The 20,245-nt window shown below is 38.4% G+C and overlaps 1 protein-coding gene across 4 annotated transcripts in view; it reads right to left on the bottom strand.

Annotated features, from left to right (window-relative positions):
• Positions 1 to 20,245, bottom strand: part of MYO1E (myosin IE) — an 81,155-nt gene that overhangs the window by 26,737 nt on the left and 34,173 nt on the right. For all 4 annotated transcript variants that reach the window (XR_010305348.1, XM_064157503.1, XM_064157502.1 and 1 more), the window contains exons 5-17: positions 15,675 to 15,762; positions 14,125 to 14,214; positions 12,996 to 13,127; positions 11,520 to 11,654; positions 9,396 to 9,528; positions 7,436 to 7,632; positions 6,353 to 6,433; positions 5,853 to 5,939; positions 4,563 to 4,649; positions 3,175 to 3,342; positions 2,334 to 2,419; positions 1,743 to 1,824; positions 774 to 880 (exon numbers count right to left, since the gene is read on the bottom strand). Coding sequence is in view for 3 of the 4 variants with exons in the window: in XM_064157503.1 (XP_064013573.1) it covers positions 774 to 880; positions 1,743 to 1,824; positions 2,334 to 2,419; positions 3,175 to 3,342; positions 4,563 to 4,649; positions 5,853 to 5,939; positions 6,353 to 6,433; positions 7,436 to 7,632; positions 9,396 to 9,528; positions 11,520 to 11,654; positions 12,996 to 13,127; positions 14,125 to 14,214; positions 15,675 to 15,762 (1,473 nt within the window). In the remaining variant the exon portion in view is untranslated. The remainder of the gene's footprint in view (positions 1 to 773; positions 881 to 1,742; positions 1,825 to 2,333; positions 2,420 to 3,174; positions 3,343 to 4,562; positions 4,650 to 5,852; positions 5,940 to 6,352; positions 6,434 to 7,435; positions 7,633 to 9,395; positions 9,529 to 11,519; positions 11,655 to 12,995; positions 13,128 to 14,124; positions 14,215 to 15,674; positions 15,763 to 20,245) is intronic.

Genomic DNA, 20,245 nt, shown 5'->3' with positions numbered 1-20,245 from the left:
AGGACCTCACACAGTATCCATACTGTACCAATTGCCTACCTCAGTGGTGCAAGAAAGACTATTTTTTTTCAGGTAAGAAGATGATGCTATAAAGCGTCATGTAGTTAGAGATGTCTTAAACTGGAGGGAAGAAAATAAACTGATAATTTACACTTCTATTTAATGTCTATACAACTAGCCAATATGACATTCTAGTGTTTCTCTTAAAAGAGAAAGAAACCTTATCTAGACTTTATATATCAGCCTTAGAGACTTTTTCAGTAGGTTTGATACATAGAAGCAGATACAGACATCCTGTTGGGTTGTTAGCTACCTAACAGAACAGCATAAAGCATTTCAAAGCATAAAGCAAAAGTTAGAACTGATGTACGATGCACTTGGTGTGCAAATATCACACAGAAAACAGTCTTTAATATCTCAACTGTGCTACTGTTTTGCAAATGTTGATTATTTCAGAAGCATATAGGAAAAAAGTTAAGAACTGCATATATTAGCTGCTCGTTTAGACCAAGTGACCACAGCTTACCTTCAAAGTTTAGAGGAAGTCATGCAAAATTTAACTTCTGACAGTTCTGCTCTGGCAGGAGGGTTGGACTACATGATCTTTGGAGGTCCCCTAACATTCTGTGATTCTGTGTGATCTAGATTTCTCCGTCTGTATGACATACCATTACCCATTCGTGTTTTTTCAGTGGGGGAGGGTTTTGATTGTGGGTTTTTGTCTTTTTTCACTAGTAGCACTATTTCTCAGCACATACTCTGCTCATCCATACCTGCTCTCTTCCCAGTCTCGAGACTTCTTTGTTTCATTTGGTTTGATGCAGCGGATGTAATGGGGTGTACATTTCATCAGGGTGCCAACAAGGTCATTTGCTTGTTTCTGTAAAATTGAGTGAAAGAAATAGAATCTGAGCTGAACAGGGTAAATCCTGTCAGAGACTTCTAAATTTTATTAACTATCTGCTGATGATTCATTTAACTGGATCCAGCTGACTTTGGTCTTTCTCCAAAACAACCAAAGTACCCTCAGATAATATGCACCTCATGAAAAATTTATTAGCAAGTAGTAGGTCCTGTTAAACTGTTAAATAAAAGTACGGAGTAACAAGGAATGCATCAAGTGAACCTGACTGCTTGACTGGGTGAAATATGAGGAAAAAGGTTGATAACACCAATTTCCAGAGTCTGCAAGCGTATAATCTAAGTGTGTATTTTACCAGCCTCCAAAAAGATTCTTGCCTTCTAACACTTCCTGCCTTATACAAGACACGTTATGGTCAGCAAAAAGACTTCTGCTGACTTCATTGCACTATAAAGAGACCAGTTATCTGTACTTTATTGTAGATATTAAGTGGTTGAGTGAAGGGGCTCATTCATTACACACATGCAAATACTATTCTCACTACCATCAACTGCTCATTTGGAAACTTCACTGCAGCAGAGCACAGCTGAGCATAACATCCAACGAACAGTGATGCTGTTCATTTGCAATCAAGATACTCCTCATGTCTACCTTTTAAAACATCTGGACAGTAAAAAAAACCCAAAGACTACTTTACTGGACACTGGACTCATTCCTGTGTGATCTGGTATAGGTGATCCTGCTCTGGCAGCAGGGGGGTTGGACTACATCATCTTTCGAGGTCCCTTCCAGCCCCTGACATTCTGGGATTCTGTGATTCCTTTTTTTTTAATTGAGGTGTCCATATATGCACATACCAACACAGTAAAGCTAGACATACTTTGATTTTACTGCCTGCAGTGGTAGGACGGCCCTTCTTGTCCACTTGAAGATTCTCAGGAAACAGAGCCTTTATAAAAGGCCTAGAAAAGAATTAATAAAGACAATTCGGTGCAGGAATGTCAAGGAATATGGTGCATTAGTTGATAGCTGAGAATATACATAGCTATTTCTATTAATCTGGAGTTACACCTATTTTAAGATTAGTATTTCCATTGAGCTATTTTAGTGAGTACTGGAAGACATGATACCAGAATTCTAGACTCAAAGAAACGCACGCATCGATTGATTAAAATGCAGCATCAAAAACTGTTACTCCATCTGTTAAAACAGTGCCTGTTCCAAGAGAATGCCAAATCACCAACAGCCTTGTATGAGGCCAAAACACATGGCTGCCATTATACTATTTGATTCTGACACTGCAGGAAACGAAGGTCAATACAAGGCAAGCGATACCTTGGTACCGCAGCAATGTTTTATTTCCTCCGTTATACAAGTGAGTTCACAAGTTGTGAAGTAGCCAAGTCAGGCCCTCTGCATCCATCTAAGCTAACATCTTATTCCTAGCTTTAAGCAAGTTTTGCTTACGTACAAATCACTGCTCTGCATGAGTTCAATCAAGTCCATGAAAAGAACATCCCGATTTCTCTCGCAGAATCCATCCATATCATAAGATACCTGGGCCAAGGTGGAAATTGATTGTTTGTGGTAAGTTGAGAACCCAATAATTAAAGAAAATTGTAATTCTGCCTTCATGAGTAGCTGTTCTTTTTGATTGCTCTGGTATAACTAAGAGATATGACAATGATCACTACTCATTGCGTGTATTATTAGTTTAACTCTTTCACAATAAACAAAGGGATTTCATCCATATAATTAAAAGAACAAAAATCAGTGAAAAAGACTGTTATGGAACTAGTGTGAATAAAGCATGAGAGAAGTGAATTTAGTACTGAATTTTACTGAGGAATTTTTACGTAATAAGGATTTGCTATTATTAACTGTAACTGCAGGAAATCATGAATAGTCTGCCAAATGTACCCAAAGAATAGAGAACTGTAGGTTATATTCCCAGATTTACTGTTATATCATCATCTCAGGATCATTTTTGTGTCCCACTTTCAGCTTACTAGCACTACAACCAACAATTAAGATTGTAATTAATAAAAGGCACGGGACATCTTTGTTACAGTAATTGTTAAGTTCTGGTTAGTATAGGAAGGCCCAGACTCACCTCTCCTATGTAAAAGACTTATGTTAGAGCACACTTGCTCCAAGCTTCCTACACCCTTAAAGGAGGACATGGTTTCCTGGGGCAATCTGACTACTGCAAATCAAAACAGTCTGCTACAGGGCTTCCCCTTTCCCTTCATTACTGTTCTTTTGCTTTATAAATAAGTTATGCAGAATTCAGTGATGATTTTCCACATTACCTTTCCAGCATAATGATGAATGATAAACCCCTGGTTCCAGCTGTTGAAATGTTCATGAGTCCCAATCTGCATCTGGAGCTTTTGAAGCAGTGTTTGGTCAGCTCCTTCTCCCACTGCATGCATTGTGGCACACACATCATCTAAAATGCTCATAATTCCTGGAGGATTCTAATTGCATTGGAGAAGAACATCAAAAACAGTGAAAGAACGGGTGGGGGGAAATTATGATGCCTGTTAACCCCCAAACAGTAAAACAGTTGTTTTTAAAACACTAGAGCAAAAAACCCAGGAAGAAGAATTCGCCCCCAATCAGTGAAGTTTGCAGTAAAGCTGAATTTGTACACAAGTAGGAAGGACTCTAAGTCTGAAACTATGCATCACTTTGCAATCAAGATACTCCTGACGCCTTCCTTTTAAAGCCTCCGGTCAGTAAAAAAAAAGGCATGCAAGGAGTTTAGTGCTATCATGCATAATGATAGTGACAGTGGGAAACAATGGGGAAAACGACGACTGCCAATCAAAACCAAAAAAGTCCCAGCCCTGCCCAACATTTGTTTTCATTTTTTAATTCCTTCACAAAGCAACAGTCTCTCTCTCATTGAGCCAAATAAGAAACCCATGTCCGAACTAAGTGTGCCATAGTTTGTCAAACTGAAGAGCTAAATGGCTAAAACTCTAACAGAAATCCTATCTTCTTCCTAGCTATCCTGATACAGGTAGGAGAAGGGCAAAAGCTGATATGCCTTTAAGAGCAAATCGCTATAGTGTTTGAGGTACTGTTAAAATTACCTGCCTCACATGAGGACAAAGAACTACATGAAAAAAAATCCTACTTCTGTCCAAAAGACACAACTAAACATATGCTGCCTCTCCAAATTAGAGCATGAAGACTTCAAGATGTAAAACGTTCTGTGGAAAAGAGACAAAAATTCTTTTATCTACACTTCTCTAATACTACTTCTCTACTTGGTTCTGGTTTAACTCATGACAGTACCTCAGAAGGAAGCTGGTACTGTAGGTTCCCCAAACTGAAATACATCTCCCAGGAACACAGGGAGCCTTATCTGATGCACAGTAACACATTACAAAGTTCGTAACAAATTTTGGGCAATAAAATTTATATTTCCTTCATTACATTTTTAGTCACACATCAATCGTGAGATCTTATGGTTCTCTTTTTGACTGATATCTTAAACAATGTGTATCTTATATCATAGAGCTCCTGTAAGACATCTTATGTAAGATTTATATATAGGCTTGGTATGACTCAGTGGCTGAACTACAGCATTTTTCCTACGAAATGTTCTTGAAGGCAAAGCAGCTGCCCAAAGAATTCAGAGAAACAGAAATCTTGTTGGTTTATCCATCTGTTTGTTCTAAATACTTACCACTTTGTTCTCTATCAGGTCACACACTATTTTGTTGTTAAAGTAATCTATTGGCGTCCATCTAATTCCTTCTTGCACATACTCTTCCTGTTACGGAAAAGGAAAGATGCAAATAGTGCTGCATACCGCGGATGCAGCACTAGGTTTACAGTGCACTACATAAACACAGCTCTACTCGCGTTCAGAAATACTTGTCAACGGTACGACTCGGGGGGAGGTGGGGGAAATTACCTTAATGACAGTTAAATCCAGCTCTGCTGCCTAGGAGATATTCTCTGTTCTCCCCACACATTCTTTTGTCATTCATAGCCCTTGAGAACTTACTAAGAAGTGCAGGAATGTTTCATCAGCGCGTTTATTGTCAAAGCACTTAGCAAATAGTAACAAAGGGACCTTTACAGCACTGACAGTGCACCTAGGCATCCATATCCTAAACTATTTTTGTAATTACAATTGTGACAGGCTTATCAACCATCAGACCCCCCAAAGCAACACATCTAGAAAAGCGCATGAAATCGAGACACAGCTCTCCTTTTTATTTCCGTACACAATTACTGTAACCATAAAGACACCTAGAAACTGACTGGGCGTGGGGGAAATCAAACTAACATTGTATTACATTGGACCCACCCAGTTGCATACATGACTTCAGCTAGACACCCAGCAGGTCATTTGTGTGCCCAACTGCAATGATCAGTTGCTTCTGTACAAAGGCAACTGTGTATGCGCATTCTTGAAAACACGGTCCTAAAGTCTGTGCCAGGCCTGAGCTCATACTGCACATAATGCCTTTGTCTCAGCTGCATTCTGTCTGCCCTCCCATGCAGAAGCTCCCTTTCCTGTGAAGTGAGACTTTGTACTAAGACTGTCAGCAGAGAACTACAAATACTTGCAGGAGTATTTTTGCTTTATTTTCAGTAATCAACTTCATATATGTAAAATTAAGAGAAGTATTTCCGTTAAAGTGCAAGTTGTGTCCCAAGAGAGCAGAGGGACAGAGCCAACTGACAGTTTTCCACTGCTGCCAATGAGTTAGAATATGCAGCATGTCTGGGCAGAGTGGTATGACTTGCATTAGCACACACTACAAGGGACTCGCTGCCACAGAACAAATATTTGTAGCTGATGGGGTTTCCAGTTTTAGGGGTAGCCAGCAACAGAGTGATTTTTCTTTTATCTTGCTTAACAAGACAAATTTTATTATTAGCAGATGAAAAAAACTCATTTTTTCCACCAATTAAAAAAACAATAGCTCATGAATTTAAATATTATTAATAAGTGTCTGGTTACCTGTTCTGCCTTCAGTGTCAATTCAATAAAAATCTGCTGTAGCTTTTCATTAACAAAGTTGATGCAGAATTGCTCAAAACCATTTTTCTATAGAAAAGGAAACAATTTAAAAGTTAGTCTCATGCCTTATATATAGTAATTCCTAGTTCATCTGCTGTCAAGCTTTGAAGAAACACTGTCAATGCTGTATGGATTGTGGACTTAAAAGATACTCTATGGATCTCAGATCTTTCTTTTAAGATCAATTGCCTTCTTTCTTCAGTACTTTCTGTGTGTTAAGTCAGACATTACCAGTGAGAACTCAGTGTCAAGGAAATTATGGTTTTGTGTTTTGGTTTGGATGTAAAACACACACACACACACACCCCCCTTCATGGTGGCCACAGGATTTGTTTGTTTAGGGTTGTTTTTCTTTTCTGGTCTGGATTTTTCCCCATCTAAAAAAATAAAAACATCTCCCATGTCAGATCAGCCAAAATCCAAGTACTGCATTGCCTTACCTGGAATATTTCAAAGCCGTAAATATCAAGGACACCAATGTTATATTCTTCATGGTCCTTCTCCATAGCCTTATTAATAGACTGAAAAAAAACAGAAACAAAATGTAAAACAAAATTTAGTTTATATATTTAAAATATGCATTCATATCATTAAATCTTATATATATGATACTGGGTTTCTTCACAATTTCCATAGTTAATGGAATGCAGATATAGGTAACAGGGTATTTTGCTTTCTCTTTTTAACAAAGTGTTATTAACAGCTAGGAAATGAACAGTATGCTATCCTGCTTTCCAGGTTAGTGATCCTTTGGAACTACTGCTGTAACTGTCTCAGTTAAAGAAAAGGAGCCAACAAAACTGTACAAAACTAAATTAGACATTCAATGCGTTTTGCAGATGGTGCTATGAATCTTTTCACCTACTTCTGTACTCCCCCACTTTGCAATGTCACTGCTGTTGCAAGCACAAGAATTACAGAGATGTCACAATGAGGGAAGACTTCTGGAAACCCTAGCAGTGCCACCAGAGAGAATATTTCTGCTTCATCTAGCCAGCATTTGTGGCCAAAAATAAGGTTTCTACTCCACCTATCCAGCCCAGGATCTCATTCTGAACAGAAGTATACTTCAGCAGGGAGAATGGAATTGTACCATTTGTTCAAATGTTGCACACTGAGGAGTGGATTAGAAGAGCAGAGGACCATAACCCTCTTGTTCTGCTCACCTGAAAACATCAAACTACATAGCAGAACATAAGACTCTGAGAAGTACAGATGCTGACAGAAAGGAGATGCCAGAATATCCTATGGGACAGTGGCAGGACACTGAGCAAATACAGGGTTTAAAGCAGAGCTCATTTTCTTCAGAGCAAGTGCAGCATTTATCATACAATCGCTGTTTTGTATTTGATATCTGTGGTCAGGTTCCCACTGCACTGGTCAGTGCTGCTGCTAAGCTTTAGGGAAAAAATATATGTACTGGGTGAGAGAACTGAGGAACAAGAAAATCACTGCAAGGAGCATGCCCAGAGTGCTTGCACTTGTTTTGGTACTTCAGTAGAATCAAGAGAAATACAGCTTACATCCACCAAGTAGTCAAAAACACGGGAATGAAGGGCCTTGGCCAATGCATCCCTGGTGTAGCAGGCTTGTTCCACATTTAGCGTTACATTAATGGACTCGGATTTGCCTCCCCACTTGCTGTCCATCTGTCTGCTGGTCAGCTTTTCCTTCAGGCGGTCCTGGTTAATTCCCAGGAGAAATGCAGGGAAAGCCAAAACTGCAAGAAAGATTGGAGATGCTGTATCAGGAGTTAAAAATTAAACAGAATGAGGAAAAATCAGGTGTATCTCTGATAACAATCAGCAGTAATAAACATCATGGGGCATTCAGCTTAAAAAGAAAGAGGAGGAATTTAGGTCTTCAAAATTTCCCAAAGCTCCCCAAGGACATTTTCAACTCTTCTCTTACATGGATTTCATTTAAGATACATCACCTTTAAGTACAACAGACAGCTATTTCTGTACCTTCTTCTGTCCTTCAAACATGTAAGCTGGCTTAGGGCATAGTTTAGAACTATGTGCTTTCTCTTGGAGGAGATGGAAATAAAATACAGAGCTCAAATATCAAACGAAAGTAAATGAAAATTCTTTGTACACATTAAATGTTTAAAATATAATAAAACCCATGCTAGCTGCTTGTATGGGGTACGGATTGACGGACAGAGAAATTATGCCAAGTTTCAACTTCATAATGCAGAAATTGTACTAGACAATGCTGTTTCTTCTCTGGCTTCTTTAAAATGCAGTGTGTTTATGAGTCAGTTCTATATTCATTCTCTCACCTCTTTTTTTTTTCCCCCCAAAGTATTAATCATACACAACTTCTGTATTCATGGCCCAGTGAGCATAAGCCAGGTGTACCTGGCTCATCACAGAAATATATTCACATTTGCTAACTTATTCTGAACTCCTGTCTTTTCAGTTTGGTACTTTTTGATGCAACACACTGTATCTGTGTGTCTTCATTTCACAGAAAAAAACTTCATACTGTGATTTAAATGAAAGCATGGTACCTCATTTGTAATCATGAGGCATGTAAATAAATCTTGTACTCTTCTGTGGATGCATAAAATGCCACATTTTTCTGTCTTGGGTTAACTTACTACTCTCTGAAATTAAGAAATAAAAATTACTATTTTTTAACTTTAATTTCCCATTTTTTTAGAACAAATATCAGGAGACTACTAACATAGCTGTGTGGGACTCTGCACAAAATACTTTATTCATATTTAACTTACCTAAAGAAATGCCACTTCCCTAAACATGAAGACCATTCTGAAATGAGTTCAGAGAACACACAGATATGTGTAAGCTAATGCTGCACTTACTCACTCTGTCCTTAAATGACTGAGGTGGTATGAAATCAACATTAGATCCAAGGTATGAATTGTGACAAAAGTGTTTAAAACTCAAGATCCATTAATCTTTCCACATCTTGCTGACATAGGCCTAGCTGATACAGAACAGGAACAAGAGTGAAAAGATGGGTAAGGAGATAAGAAAGAGGTAGACACAAAATGCTCATGACAGAAAAGTGTAGGTTGAGAAACTTCAGACAGGGAAAGCAACTGTGGCATGTAAATCCTGCATTTCCATTCAGCTCTGAATTTCCTTTTTCAAGGCATCTCTTCTGGATGTACGGACAGATGTACAAACACATGTACAAGCATGAACACTGTGTACCTGGGACCAGAGACACTCCACAAGTTGGTAGCTGCTTTTGCAGGGCAATGAGGTGAAACAAGTCCCAGACAAATAGGAATTTTGACAAATGCATGCTGCTGCACTGAAAGAAGCAGAGCTCAAGGGTCCTCGAAAGCCTTTTACACCATTTCTAACAAGACAAAGCCTGGGTACCCTCTGGTTTTGGACAGTCTGTATTAGCAGCCTCGCCCTGGGAGAAGTGACACAGTGTGTTCACCTTATGCCATCTGGGTTTCAGCTCATCGCTGCTTCTGTAACAGTTTCCAGTGGTACTTACACTCCTCACTCTCCACTCCTGCATAGTTTCCAACTTCTTTGAAGCTGATGTTTCCCAAATGCAGTATTCCTGCCACTATCTGTAGCACCAACGCCTGTTCCTCTGCAAAGATTCCAATCACACTCATTGCATGCTGGAGGGGAAAAAAAAAAGACAACATAGCTGAAGAATCTGTTCAAACAGAAGTTCAGTCACAGAAGTTCTCTTAACATTTCTGACGGTAGTAAAACCGAGTTTTACAAACCAGTTCAAATACCTGAGGCAACCAAATTTCACTGCAGCCTCTACTGAAGTTTCAAAAGGTACAAGATGTCCTATTTCAGTATTTTTGTGTTATTTAAATTAAATACATTATTCCAATGAAACAAAGAATCATTTCGAAAAGGGATTTAGAAAATAAAGTCTGGAAAAAATGAAGTTCCTTAAAACCAGACACCCACTCTTAAGTGTCACGCTAAAAATAACTAACTTCATTGCAAAATATGAAACAGTGATCTTAAGACACAATCATTTTATTCCTTCTGTGCAGGGAGTTTATCTGCTGAGACCAAGAACTGTGAACCTGTACTGAATAGCTTTAAAAAGCAGCTATGAATTTCAGTCACTTATTAGAAAACAATCCACAACAAGACTGAGTTTTTGAGTCTAGAGTATAAGGTAACCTATAGAACATCTTTTCAGCTGACTGCTTTTCTAAAGCAACAAATCAGCTAGAATGCAGAAGTAAATGGTTTTAAGGCCTTTGGATGTGCTACATATATAAATAAAAAGATATTTTAACATATTTAAATGGCAAATTTCTCATAACAAGCTGCCCAGATTGGTTATGGAGTTGCCTTCTGTGGAGCCACTCAAAGCCAATCTGGATGTGTTCCTGTGTGGCCTGCTCTAGCTGATCCTGCTTTGGCAGGGAGGGTTGGACCCGATGATTCTGGAGGTCCTTTCCAGCCCCTAACAATTAATCGTCTTGGTTCTAATTTAAATTTCCCAGAAACTCAAATATAGTTGATAGAACCAGTAACAATTATAGGATGCCCTTCCCTCTTCCCCCTTCTTTCCCAAAATAAAAGGAATTAGATGGAGAGAGAGGAAAAGTGGGCAGACCCAAATAAATAATCTCACTGTGATTTGGAAGTTAAAAGAAGAAAAGTTTAGCAATAAATTAAAGGTACATGAGGCAGGGAAGTTACAAAAATATAGGGAAGGGAAAACAAGATACAAAATACATAAATACACAACCAGATTTGATGGCAGTGGGTTTTGTCTGCCTCCTGGGTGACGGCCACGTGGTGAAACAAAGAGCAGCAGGAAACAGGATGGTGGTTGATTGCTGGCAAGCAGGAGAGGCAAGGGAAGAGAGAGAGAGACAAAGAGGAAGTCCCCCTGCTTTTATGGATCTTAGACAGGAAAGGGGAGTGGGCTAACCACCATCACCTGGTAGTAGTGTTCAGACCCACCCCTGGGGAGGGGTGCTGGCCACACTCTTCTTAATGCACCCAAAGGCACCAATGGTCTTCCTGGTCACAAGGGTACACTCCTGGTTCATTGTGAACTTACTGTCCAGGACTCCCAGGTCCTTCCCCTGCAGAGCTGTTTTCCAGCAGGCCAACCACTAACCAATATTGCTGTACGGTAACTCCCCAGGTGCAGGACTCTACACTTGCCCTTACTGGACTTCATGAGGTTCCACTTGACTCAAGTCTGCAGCCCTTCAGTTGCACTATTTTACATAGGTATAGAAGATCAGCTACCACTAAGAATTCAATTAAAACAGGGCACTTTTTTGTAGTTATTCCTAATGGCAATTCCTCAATGCATTTACATTTTTCATACTACAGATTTCCAGCACTCAAATTAATTTAATTGATTTTGTACCCTTCTGAAAAAAGAACTAACAGAAAACAAAATCTCTTCCATAAAAATGTACCTATCTTTTCAAGATTGTTAAGCTGCAACACAGGACTTCTTCAGTGTAGCATGCCTTTCGCTCAGGGTAAAATATCATCAAAGTAAGTTATATCGACATTGATTTCTCATTCCCACATTAATACCACGTCTTTGCTACAAAATTGCAGTGAACATACCTCCACCACCACTATGCAACTCTCACAGTGAAAAACTCACCAGTGTTTCCTGGAAATCTGATTTGTCATTGATGTCATCAACTTTGTAAGACCCAGACAGACTCAGATAGTAATAGTAGTCCATACTGGTAATGCCAAGACTGCTTTTTTGTTCCGAGGAGGCTCCTTCAATTAACTGTAGAATAAAAATCCCCAAATTAAGTATCCTACAACAACCTTCAGCAGAGATGAGACAGGTTTGAAACAAGTGACTTGAACATGAAATGACTGGACAGTGGTATGCCAAGGAATCCTTCCTGTGTTTTACACTTAATCTCAAAAGACCACGTGCTCCTATTTGCATGAATGGTGTAGTTGTAAATTCCACATCTAAGATAAACCCAAAATGCCTTCCATTATCTTTACCTTATAAAGATAAGTCAATCCAGTTTTCTAATTTTCAATGTATTGCCTAAATCCTCAGGAGCAACGTCTTTCCATGGCTACTGGAAAGCAGGCAGAGTTAAAAGACCACACTAAGAAAGTACATTTGCGAGTCTAATTGTGAGGCCAAGTATCCTTTACACTCATTATGGCAAGTTCTGAACTGCTTCAATAATATGTTGGTTCAAAGCACAGCTCAAGTCTCACTTTGCATCACTTAGGCCATAGGGCCAAGAACAAATAAGGGAGTAGTTACAAAAGGCTCATGTACTCCATGATACCAGAGGAGAGGCTTCTCAGGCCTATGTAAAGTCCATGCAGTTGCGCACAGTCATAGCTGCAATAGGAAGGAATGAACAAACCAAGCTCAGACAAGAACAGTCAAAATCCCATAGTGTTTTAACAGCTCTGTCAAAAAGCATCTCCAAACCACCAAGAAGTATCAGTGCAAGTTGTTCACGTATCTCAGAGCAGGAGAATACACAGCTTCTGAAGTGGGCTATCCTGGAAACACCACTTCACCTTTATGTCAAGCTGCTTAAGTCCCTTACAGGTCTTTAGTTTTGTAGAGCTTGATCAATGGCACTTCAACAGATTAGGAATTCACAGGTCAAGAAACCATGAAGGCCAGAAAAGCCTTCCGAAACAGGAAAAAGGCAGGGATGCTTGGAAGATTCAACAAATAAGTATTTTCCAAAATGTTCTAGAAAACTTAGCTGAGACTCATATCTCTCTGCTCTTATTCCAGACCAGAAGGTATCATTACCTAGGCCAGTTTAACAAGACATCTCTTGCAAAGTTATCATTTTCTATTACATTCTACTGGGCTCCTCTATATGGGAGTTCACAGTGAATTTACAAACAAAGCCTCTGAAATACTGAAGTACTTTTGTTCTGGAGCTGAAAGGCAGCTAAGCAGGTCTCTGTTAGATGGTGTCTTAGCATGCTACCAAGCTTCTCAGGGATATCCAGATTACCTTCTTAAATATACATCCAGTAATCTCACAGTGTTAGGAACAACATTTCAAGCAAAAGTTAAAACTGGTCCTAGTTAATTTAAAAAAACCTCAGAAAGGACCTATGCACTACTGACCTGGTAAAAAATGTGAAAGCTCCTCTCTCCAGGATTCCTCATTACAACTCGAGATTTTTCCAATAGGAAGTTTGAGATTTTTCCTCCATCTGGTTCTCCACCTGGGCTAAACTGTATTTCAAAGTATTTCCCCTGTAATAAATAATTAAAGCTGTTGAATGATGAGTAAATACATATCTGAAATCATGCACTTGTACCACATCTCAAGGAAAGTTACCGGGATACTTCAACTTTGGTGATACTGTGATACTGTAACTTTATGGATGCGGTGACATAGCTGCCTCAAGGTATAATTTAAGCTCAGATTCCTGAACTATCATCTATCAGTCTTCCTCTCAGCATTTGCACGGTGCTAGACTTGGGCTAACATATCATGTGTTAATGCAAATGTAAAGAGGAAGTCAATGGCTTCTCTTCACTGCTGAAACTCTTGCTTATTATAAAGGAAACCATAAGGCTCATCTATATGAAAAGTAGACTGAACACATTTACAACCAACAGCAAACATAATGTTCTGCTTGGAAGCAAGTACAGCAATTATCTTCTCCTTTCATGAAGACATTAATTGCATCAGCATTCACACTGGCTGAGGAACAAATCTCAAATTTGGAGAGCCTAAATGTTAACAGCACCTGCTGTGCACTACCTAGTGAACAGTCATTTCATTGTATTATCTTCGGTACTTTGTAAGGACAGACTGAAAATAACTCCTGGCCATATTTTGTACATATTAGTAAAGGCATTTTCTATCAAACAATTCCAGGGATAATTTAATATTTTTTTTTAACTGCTATCAATATTAATTAATTTCTTTTAAAATATTTATTACTGCATCTTATTTCACTGATCCAAAGAACTCACTAGTTTGTTCCTGATAAATTTTCTACTTTCAGACTCAGTATTTTATAAAGAAACTGTGACCAGCACATGTTGCAAGAGAAACAAATGCAAAGCCTACACTGAATGAAGCATAGGCCTCTCAATGTTTAACTCATGTTTTAAAACATACTTTATATTTAATTTGGATTTGCCTCACTTGTGGTCAGTTTATATTATACTCCTCAATACTGTCTCAGTAACAGCACAGAAGTTGTAAGAATAAAGCATTCTGTAAGGCAGAATGACTTACAAATCTGCTGGAGTTGTTGTTCCGTACAGTTTTTGCATTCCCAAAGGCCTCCAGTAAAGGGTTGGACTGCAGAATAATATCTTTAACATGCTAAAATGTAGGAAACATGAGAAATAAAGAATCAGAAAGAGACATCTTTAAAGCTCTTACAGATCTTGTAGAATACCACGACATCTAAATCATATATGAAAAAAGCCAGAAAGCCAGCACCTTTATAATCCTCTTGAACAGAGAAGGAAAAGACTCTAAGCATCTTTTTTTTTCAGTTCCTATTTTTAAAATAAACAAAATGCCTGAGGCTAAAAACTAGTCCTGCTGTTCACTGTTCTTCCAAGTAACAGTCAATAAATCAATCTTGTTTGTTTGTTTTCTAATCTTGATTTTAAACAATTTCCTTCTCACACATGAGTATTTCTATCAATCACAACTAAAGAAATCAGGCATAGCATGACATACAGGAATCTGCAAGTGTTTCAGCAACCTTTTGGGGAATCAATGATGCTATTATCTATCTGTTTTAGACAGCAACAAGGTGTGTTACAAGTGTCTCTTTCTCTGATCCTAGGAGTTGGAAGCGCAGACAAGACATTATCTTTGGAACAAACCCACTGTATGCTGAGCTGTGAAGAGAAGATTTGAATTTTATTTCAGAATAAATACTCAAGGCCACTTACTGACTTCATCAACTGTTACTCTGTAATCACTAAGAATATTTTTTAATTTTGCATGAAACTGTTTTTTTTTAATTAGAAAATATAATATTTCTTTCCAAAATAACACAATGCATACTTTATTTGGGTCATTCTCCTGGCTACTACCTACTCTCTGCAATGTTCTCAGTGCTCCCAACTAAGTAAAGCATAACGAATATACTCACAACAAGACTGTAATAAAGCAAAATACAACAGTAAGTACTCAAAACAAGTGGACTGGTAAAAGTGCTACTGCCTACCTACCACTGTCTGTCAGTGTATGAATGACATTGTAAGGTCATTGGGGGAATTTTTACAGCTAATTCACTCAATTAGCTTTAGTTGGTAGGTTCCAGTGGACATCAGTAGCATAGCTAGAAACAAAAGCAACTACTTGTTGTTTCAGCTGGCTTTCAGATCCTCTAATTTTGACTAGACAACCTCATAAAACAAGACAATGTTCCTGCTGTTTGCACTCTGACAAATCACAGATTTAATGGAAGTAATAACATCCCGAAAGCCAGTCCAATTTGCAATTGCTTTTTGTCCTTAATAAAGCTGAAAGCAGTACTTAGAAGTAAAATGCTTGCAGACATAGCTCAGGATAAGAGCTACAAAACTTTCCGTAGAGATTATTTTGGATCTGTGGGTTTCCCTCATATGGCTCTCATCACACAGGCAGTCCAGCAATGTGCAAGCAACCAAACTCACTGTCCACTTCTCTCCACTCTTGAGGGCATCTTATGTATCTGTTCACACACAAGCTTCTTCAGCAGAGTGCCTCTTGGCTGCCTGTGTCATTCTACTTCTGCAGTAAATCTTTGGGCTATGCTTCAGTATCACCTTCTATCAACTCACCTGTACTTTAGGGCCACCTCCTGAAATTTTGGAGATGTAACTCATGATATACTTAGCAGCTACAGTCTTTCCAGCACCACTTTCTCCACTATGAAAAAAGGAACATAAAAACGCACCTGTTAGTTTTTACATAACCAGAATGGAGTACTCTGAGGTTTCTCACGTTCAACCTAGATTAGACACCTTAACAACAAATAATAAATATACACCACATTTACATCAGGAAGGCTGGTAACAGGTAGACTGTGATATAGTATTGTAGGATGGTACTTGGATGTGTTTCTGAATAAATAATTCTGAACACATCATCGTGAATGGACACCAGAATCTGTATGGGAAAACTGTGCAAACTGGGAAATAAATAAACTTAAGATGTTCAAAAGAGAACAAGTGTTTTAAGAACTCGATCCCCACCTATGTTTAGCGGGATTCAGATCTTAACACAAAACCTCATTTGAAAATCCAAGCTTTGAATGCCATGCCAGAAACCTACTTCACTTTAGGAGTCCTTTGTTTTAGGTGTTCCTGAACAAAATAATGAGACATTATTAATCACATCCTGAATGACGGAAGAACTACCTTCCTGTTACTATGTCTCTTGACACAGGGTATAAGAAGCATTAATATTCCATACTAGCTTTCACAATTCCTTCCTTCTGTTACAGTATTTCACTTCAACAGTGAATAATGTTTACATCATCAGGAGATTTGCCTTCTTGCAATTAGTAAGCTCCTCAAGAAGGAAAGCAGATTGGCATGCCGGACAATCCAAACTCAGGCTTTATTTCACACCTTAAAGCTAACAGAATTCCTTCAGACTTACATAAATCTTGGTGGAAGGCAACTTTGACCTTCATGACTGTACCCTAACCAGGTCAATGATACTAAAACAAAACCACCCAACACACGGATGTTGGTTCAATGTCATAAAGATAACCGAAATGATTTTTTCCTTGTGTGAAAATCTGTGCTATCTGTAAACTTCTGAATAATTTCAGTGAATGCTGTTGACTCTTCTATCCTGCTCCTACTTGTTCCTGGATATGCATCAAATGCACATCTTCTCCTGCACAAATTTTAGCTATGTTTGCCAGAGAAACATCAGCATGCCCTGTACAGGAAAGTACAAAATGTTATCTCAGAGCTCCTTATCATCATGAGTAATGGAGATGCTTCCAAAGGTTTCATTCTGAAAAAGCTTCCCAAACTGTCAAGCTGTAAACAGCATTTTACTTCCAAACAGTACAGAAATACTGAAAGGGCTCCCCCCCCCATTCCCAAAACATTTCCATGGTTTTATCTTCTCCTGACTGCAGTTTTACAGATGAAACAGCGAAAGTGAAAAGGTGAAAAAGTACTTCTTCATCTGTGAAGTATGGACCACGATTTTTGTTGTTCTGAGTCATCTTTTCCTAATCATCAAGAAGAAAACCTTTATTATTGCTATCTCCTAAACTCAGAGGGACAGACGGTATTTAAAAGTTCAAATCAAAATAGGTCAATGTTTAAAATATTTCTTCAAGATCTGCTCACATTAAATTTGCTCATCCTGTTGTAAAAGAGGATAGACTTAATCTAAACTGGATCATATATCATACCCCTCACTTCATGCACCCAGTTTCTAACTGAATACAGAGGAGAATTCAGGGCCAAAAACTGAATGAAATCTGATCAGGTATTTACTGTATGATAAATAACACATTTCAGTAAGATTTTCTTTCCTGCAATAATTATCCTTCTCTTTGCTCATATTGTGTGTGCCTTATATTTTCATAGATTCATAGAATGGTTTGGGTTGGAAGTGACCTCAAAGATCATCTAGTTCCAACCCACCCCATCATGGGCAGGAATATCTTCCACTAGACCAGGATGCTCAAGGCCTTATCTAACGTGGCCTTGAACACCTCCAGGGAGGAGACATCCACATCCTCCCTGTGTAACCTGTTTCAGCATCTCACCACCTTCTGTGCTAGTTTGAGCCTAATTGGAACATTTTAATGAGAGAAATTAAATCCTTATCTGTGAGAAGAAAAGAACAGTGATGCCTTTATCACTCATTCTTTTGCTGAGAGACGCGAGTAGTCAAACTATAGATAGGGCACTCACTTCTCAGCTCTCATTCTCTGTCGGTCTGTGGGTCTGGTTGCATCTTTCCTTGGTTCCTTTGCATGAGGTCTGTGTAACCCAATCTAACCTTTTTTCCTCTAACCTCCTTGTCATCTTTTGACATCTCACCTCAGATCTCTGCAGATTTACCACATATGGAGAATTATATGGTTATTTCTGAGGCGGAGGGTGAGGGAAGGAGAGGGACCGGTTGGTTCAGGAACCTTCTGGGCAGCCTGACCACTTCAGGAAGGATTTTGTGTTCCCATATTACTTTTAACTTGTATATTACTGTAAATATATCTGTGTATATTCTGTATATATATGCTTGTAAATTGTGCTAAGCTGTAAATATAGCTTCCTTAACCTCCAGCTGACTGAGTCTAGTCTGGTGAATTTAGGGGGGAGGGCAGGTAATTCCCAAAACACTACACCCTCACCCTCATTTCACAGTGTCTGCCACGCAAACTTGCAAACATAGGAGCACTTCTGCTTATGAAAACAAGTTCGGCCTGGAGAAGAGAAGGCACCAGCAAAACATTTCAGTATCTGAAGGGGACCTTACAGGAAGGCTGTGGAAGGAGTATTTAGAAGGGCTGGTAGTGAGAGGATGAGGGGCAATGGTTTTGAATTGGAGCAGGGTAGATTTAGGTTGGATGTAAGAAGGAAGTTCTTTATAATGAGAGTGGTGAAGCACTGGAATAGTGATTTAGTTAGAGGCATTCCTTCTCACTGCAGCAGGGTTGGACAAGAGGACCTTTAAGGGTTCCTTCCAACCCAGTGCAATTTGTAATCTGTGAAAATGACCTGGAAGAATATAGTTCAAGTTTATTGTTAGCCTCTGTTACAATATAAACGGTCCTTTATATTAATTTAATTTGGCTGAAAGACTGCTTGTCAGAGCTTGGTTTAGATTTATGCATACACTTCTTTTTTTCTGGTTTTATGCTTTTATTAATCAGGGACCAGCAAATTGCTCCAACTAAACCAAAACAAAACAGGATGATGCACTATTTATGTACCAAAGAAATTTTACCTGAGGAAATTTTATCTAGGAAAGCTCAGGTAGACAGCTGTAACAGGGAAATTGTGGCATTCTTTCCAAATGATTTTCAAACAGAAACGTTTTTACATATATGTCACTGCTCTTCAGCTATTAAAACTATTTTAAGATCATGCAAAAATAATTTTCTAGCTTGGTAGTTTTAAGTATATTGGAAGTATGGTGGTTTTAAAGTGTGAAAAAGTATTATAATGGCTTAAAGTAAATGGACTGTAGTACTGACAAATTTCTCCAACTTTTCTTACTAAAATTAAAAACATTACACAGTCTCAATCACTACCAAAAAAGATGTTTTGAAAGACATACTGATTCTTCTAGCACTATTTGCTACTTCAGAAAAGTGACATTTTGTTCAGCAAAGTCAATTAACACTTAGCTGAGATCAGAGTAAGAATACAAATGCAGAGGGAAAAAAATTCTGCTCCCTCCAAGAGGAAATAAAATCAGTGATTAGAGTAGAGATGATCTGATACTCAGCCTCAACCTTCTCTCTAAAACTCATTTTCTGAATGACATTTAATACAGTATCCCTTGCTGTAGAGAAATTTAAGTGACACTTGTGTACATTGCCAGGGCGATGTAGAAATTTTAATAACACTATTTATCAAGAACTCTTGGGTCTGCCAGGAAAGAATGTAAAATACTGCATACGTAAAATACTCTGACGCATTCGGCCAAGTTTTAAAATGTATTTACCTAAGAAATCTGCTTTCTCTAATTATGCTCAGAGAAACATCAGTAGCATAACTTCAGAGAAACAATCTTTCCTTCAGAGTCAGAACTTTTGCCTAACTTTTCTTACTGTGTTACATTTATATTTTTACCACTCCCTCATTAAAATCCAATCATATTTCCAGCTAGATTCTGTAGCGGCATTTTAGAACAATCAGTCATTCTGGTGCTCTGGGAAGCTGAGTAGAAATGCAGTATTAAATTCTGAACTTAATAGATTTAAGATAGACATGAGTTGTTCACTAGAAACAGTTGAGATGGTAAATGACCTTTCCATTAACATCTATATGTATTAGTTAAGATGAATTGCCATTCTAAGTATGCAGTCATCATACATAGATTTACAGTACTCAAACACCGGCACAAGGATGTAAAATGTAAACTACAGTTACAAAGAAGGAATAAAAACTTTAAAGTCACATCTCCTAGCAGAGATCACAATAAGACAGTAAAAGTAAGTCCTCAGCTTTATAGAAAGGCAAAACCTGAGAACAATCTAGAGAAACATTTTTATTGCTACATGATAGAAAAATATTAATCATAACCTCAACTCTCTTAAAGGACCACAGCCCAGGAGGAATTGAAAACCACAACAGACAATTCTTTGTCATTAAAATCTTGATTGGACAGTGTCTTTCTGATAGCTTGGGAGGCCTCCCACTTCAAGTAA

Source organism: Pogoniulus pusillus, chromosome 17, assembly GCF_015220805.1.
Source record: "Pogoniulus pusillus isolate bPogPus1 chromosome 17, bPogPus1.pri, whole genome shotgun sequence".
In the NCBI taxonomy this organism is placed as follows: domain Eukaryota; kingdom Metazoa; phylum Chordata; class Aves; order Piciformes; family Lybiidae; genus Pogoniulus; species Pogoniulus pusillus.
Note: the sequence above shows the minus strand (reverse complement) of the source record. Positions and strands in the feature narration are given on the sequence as shown.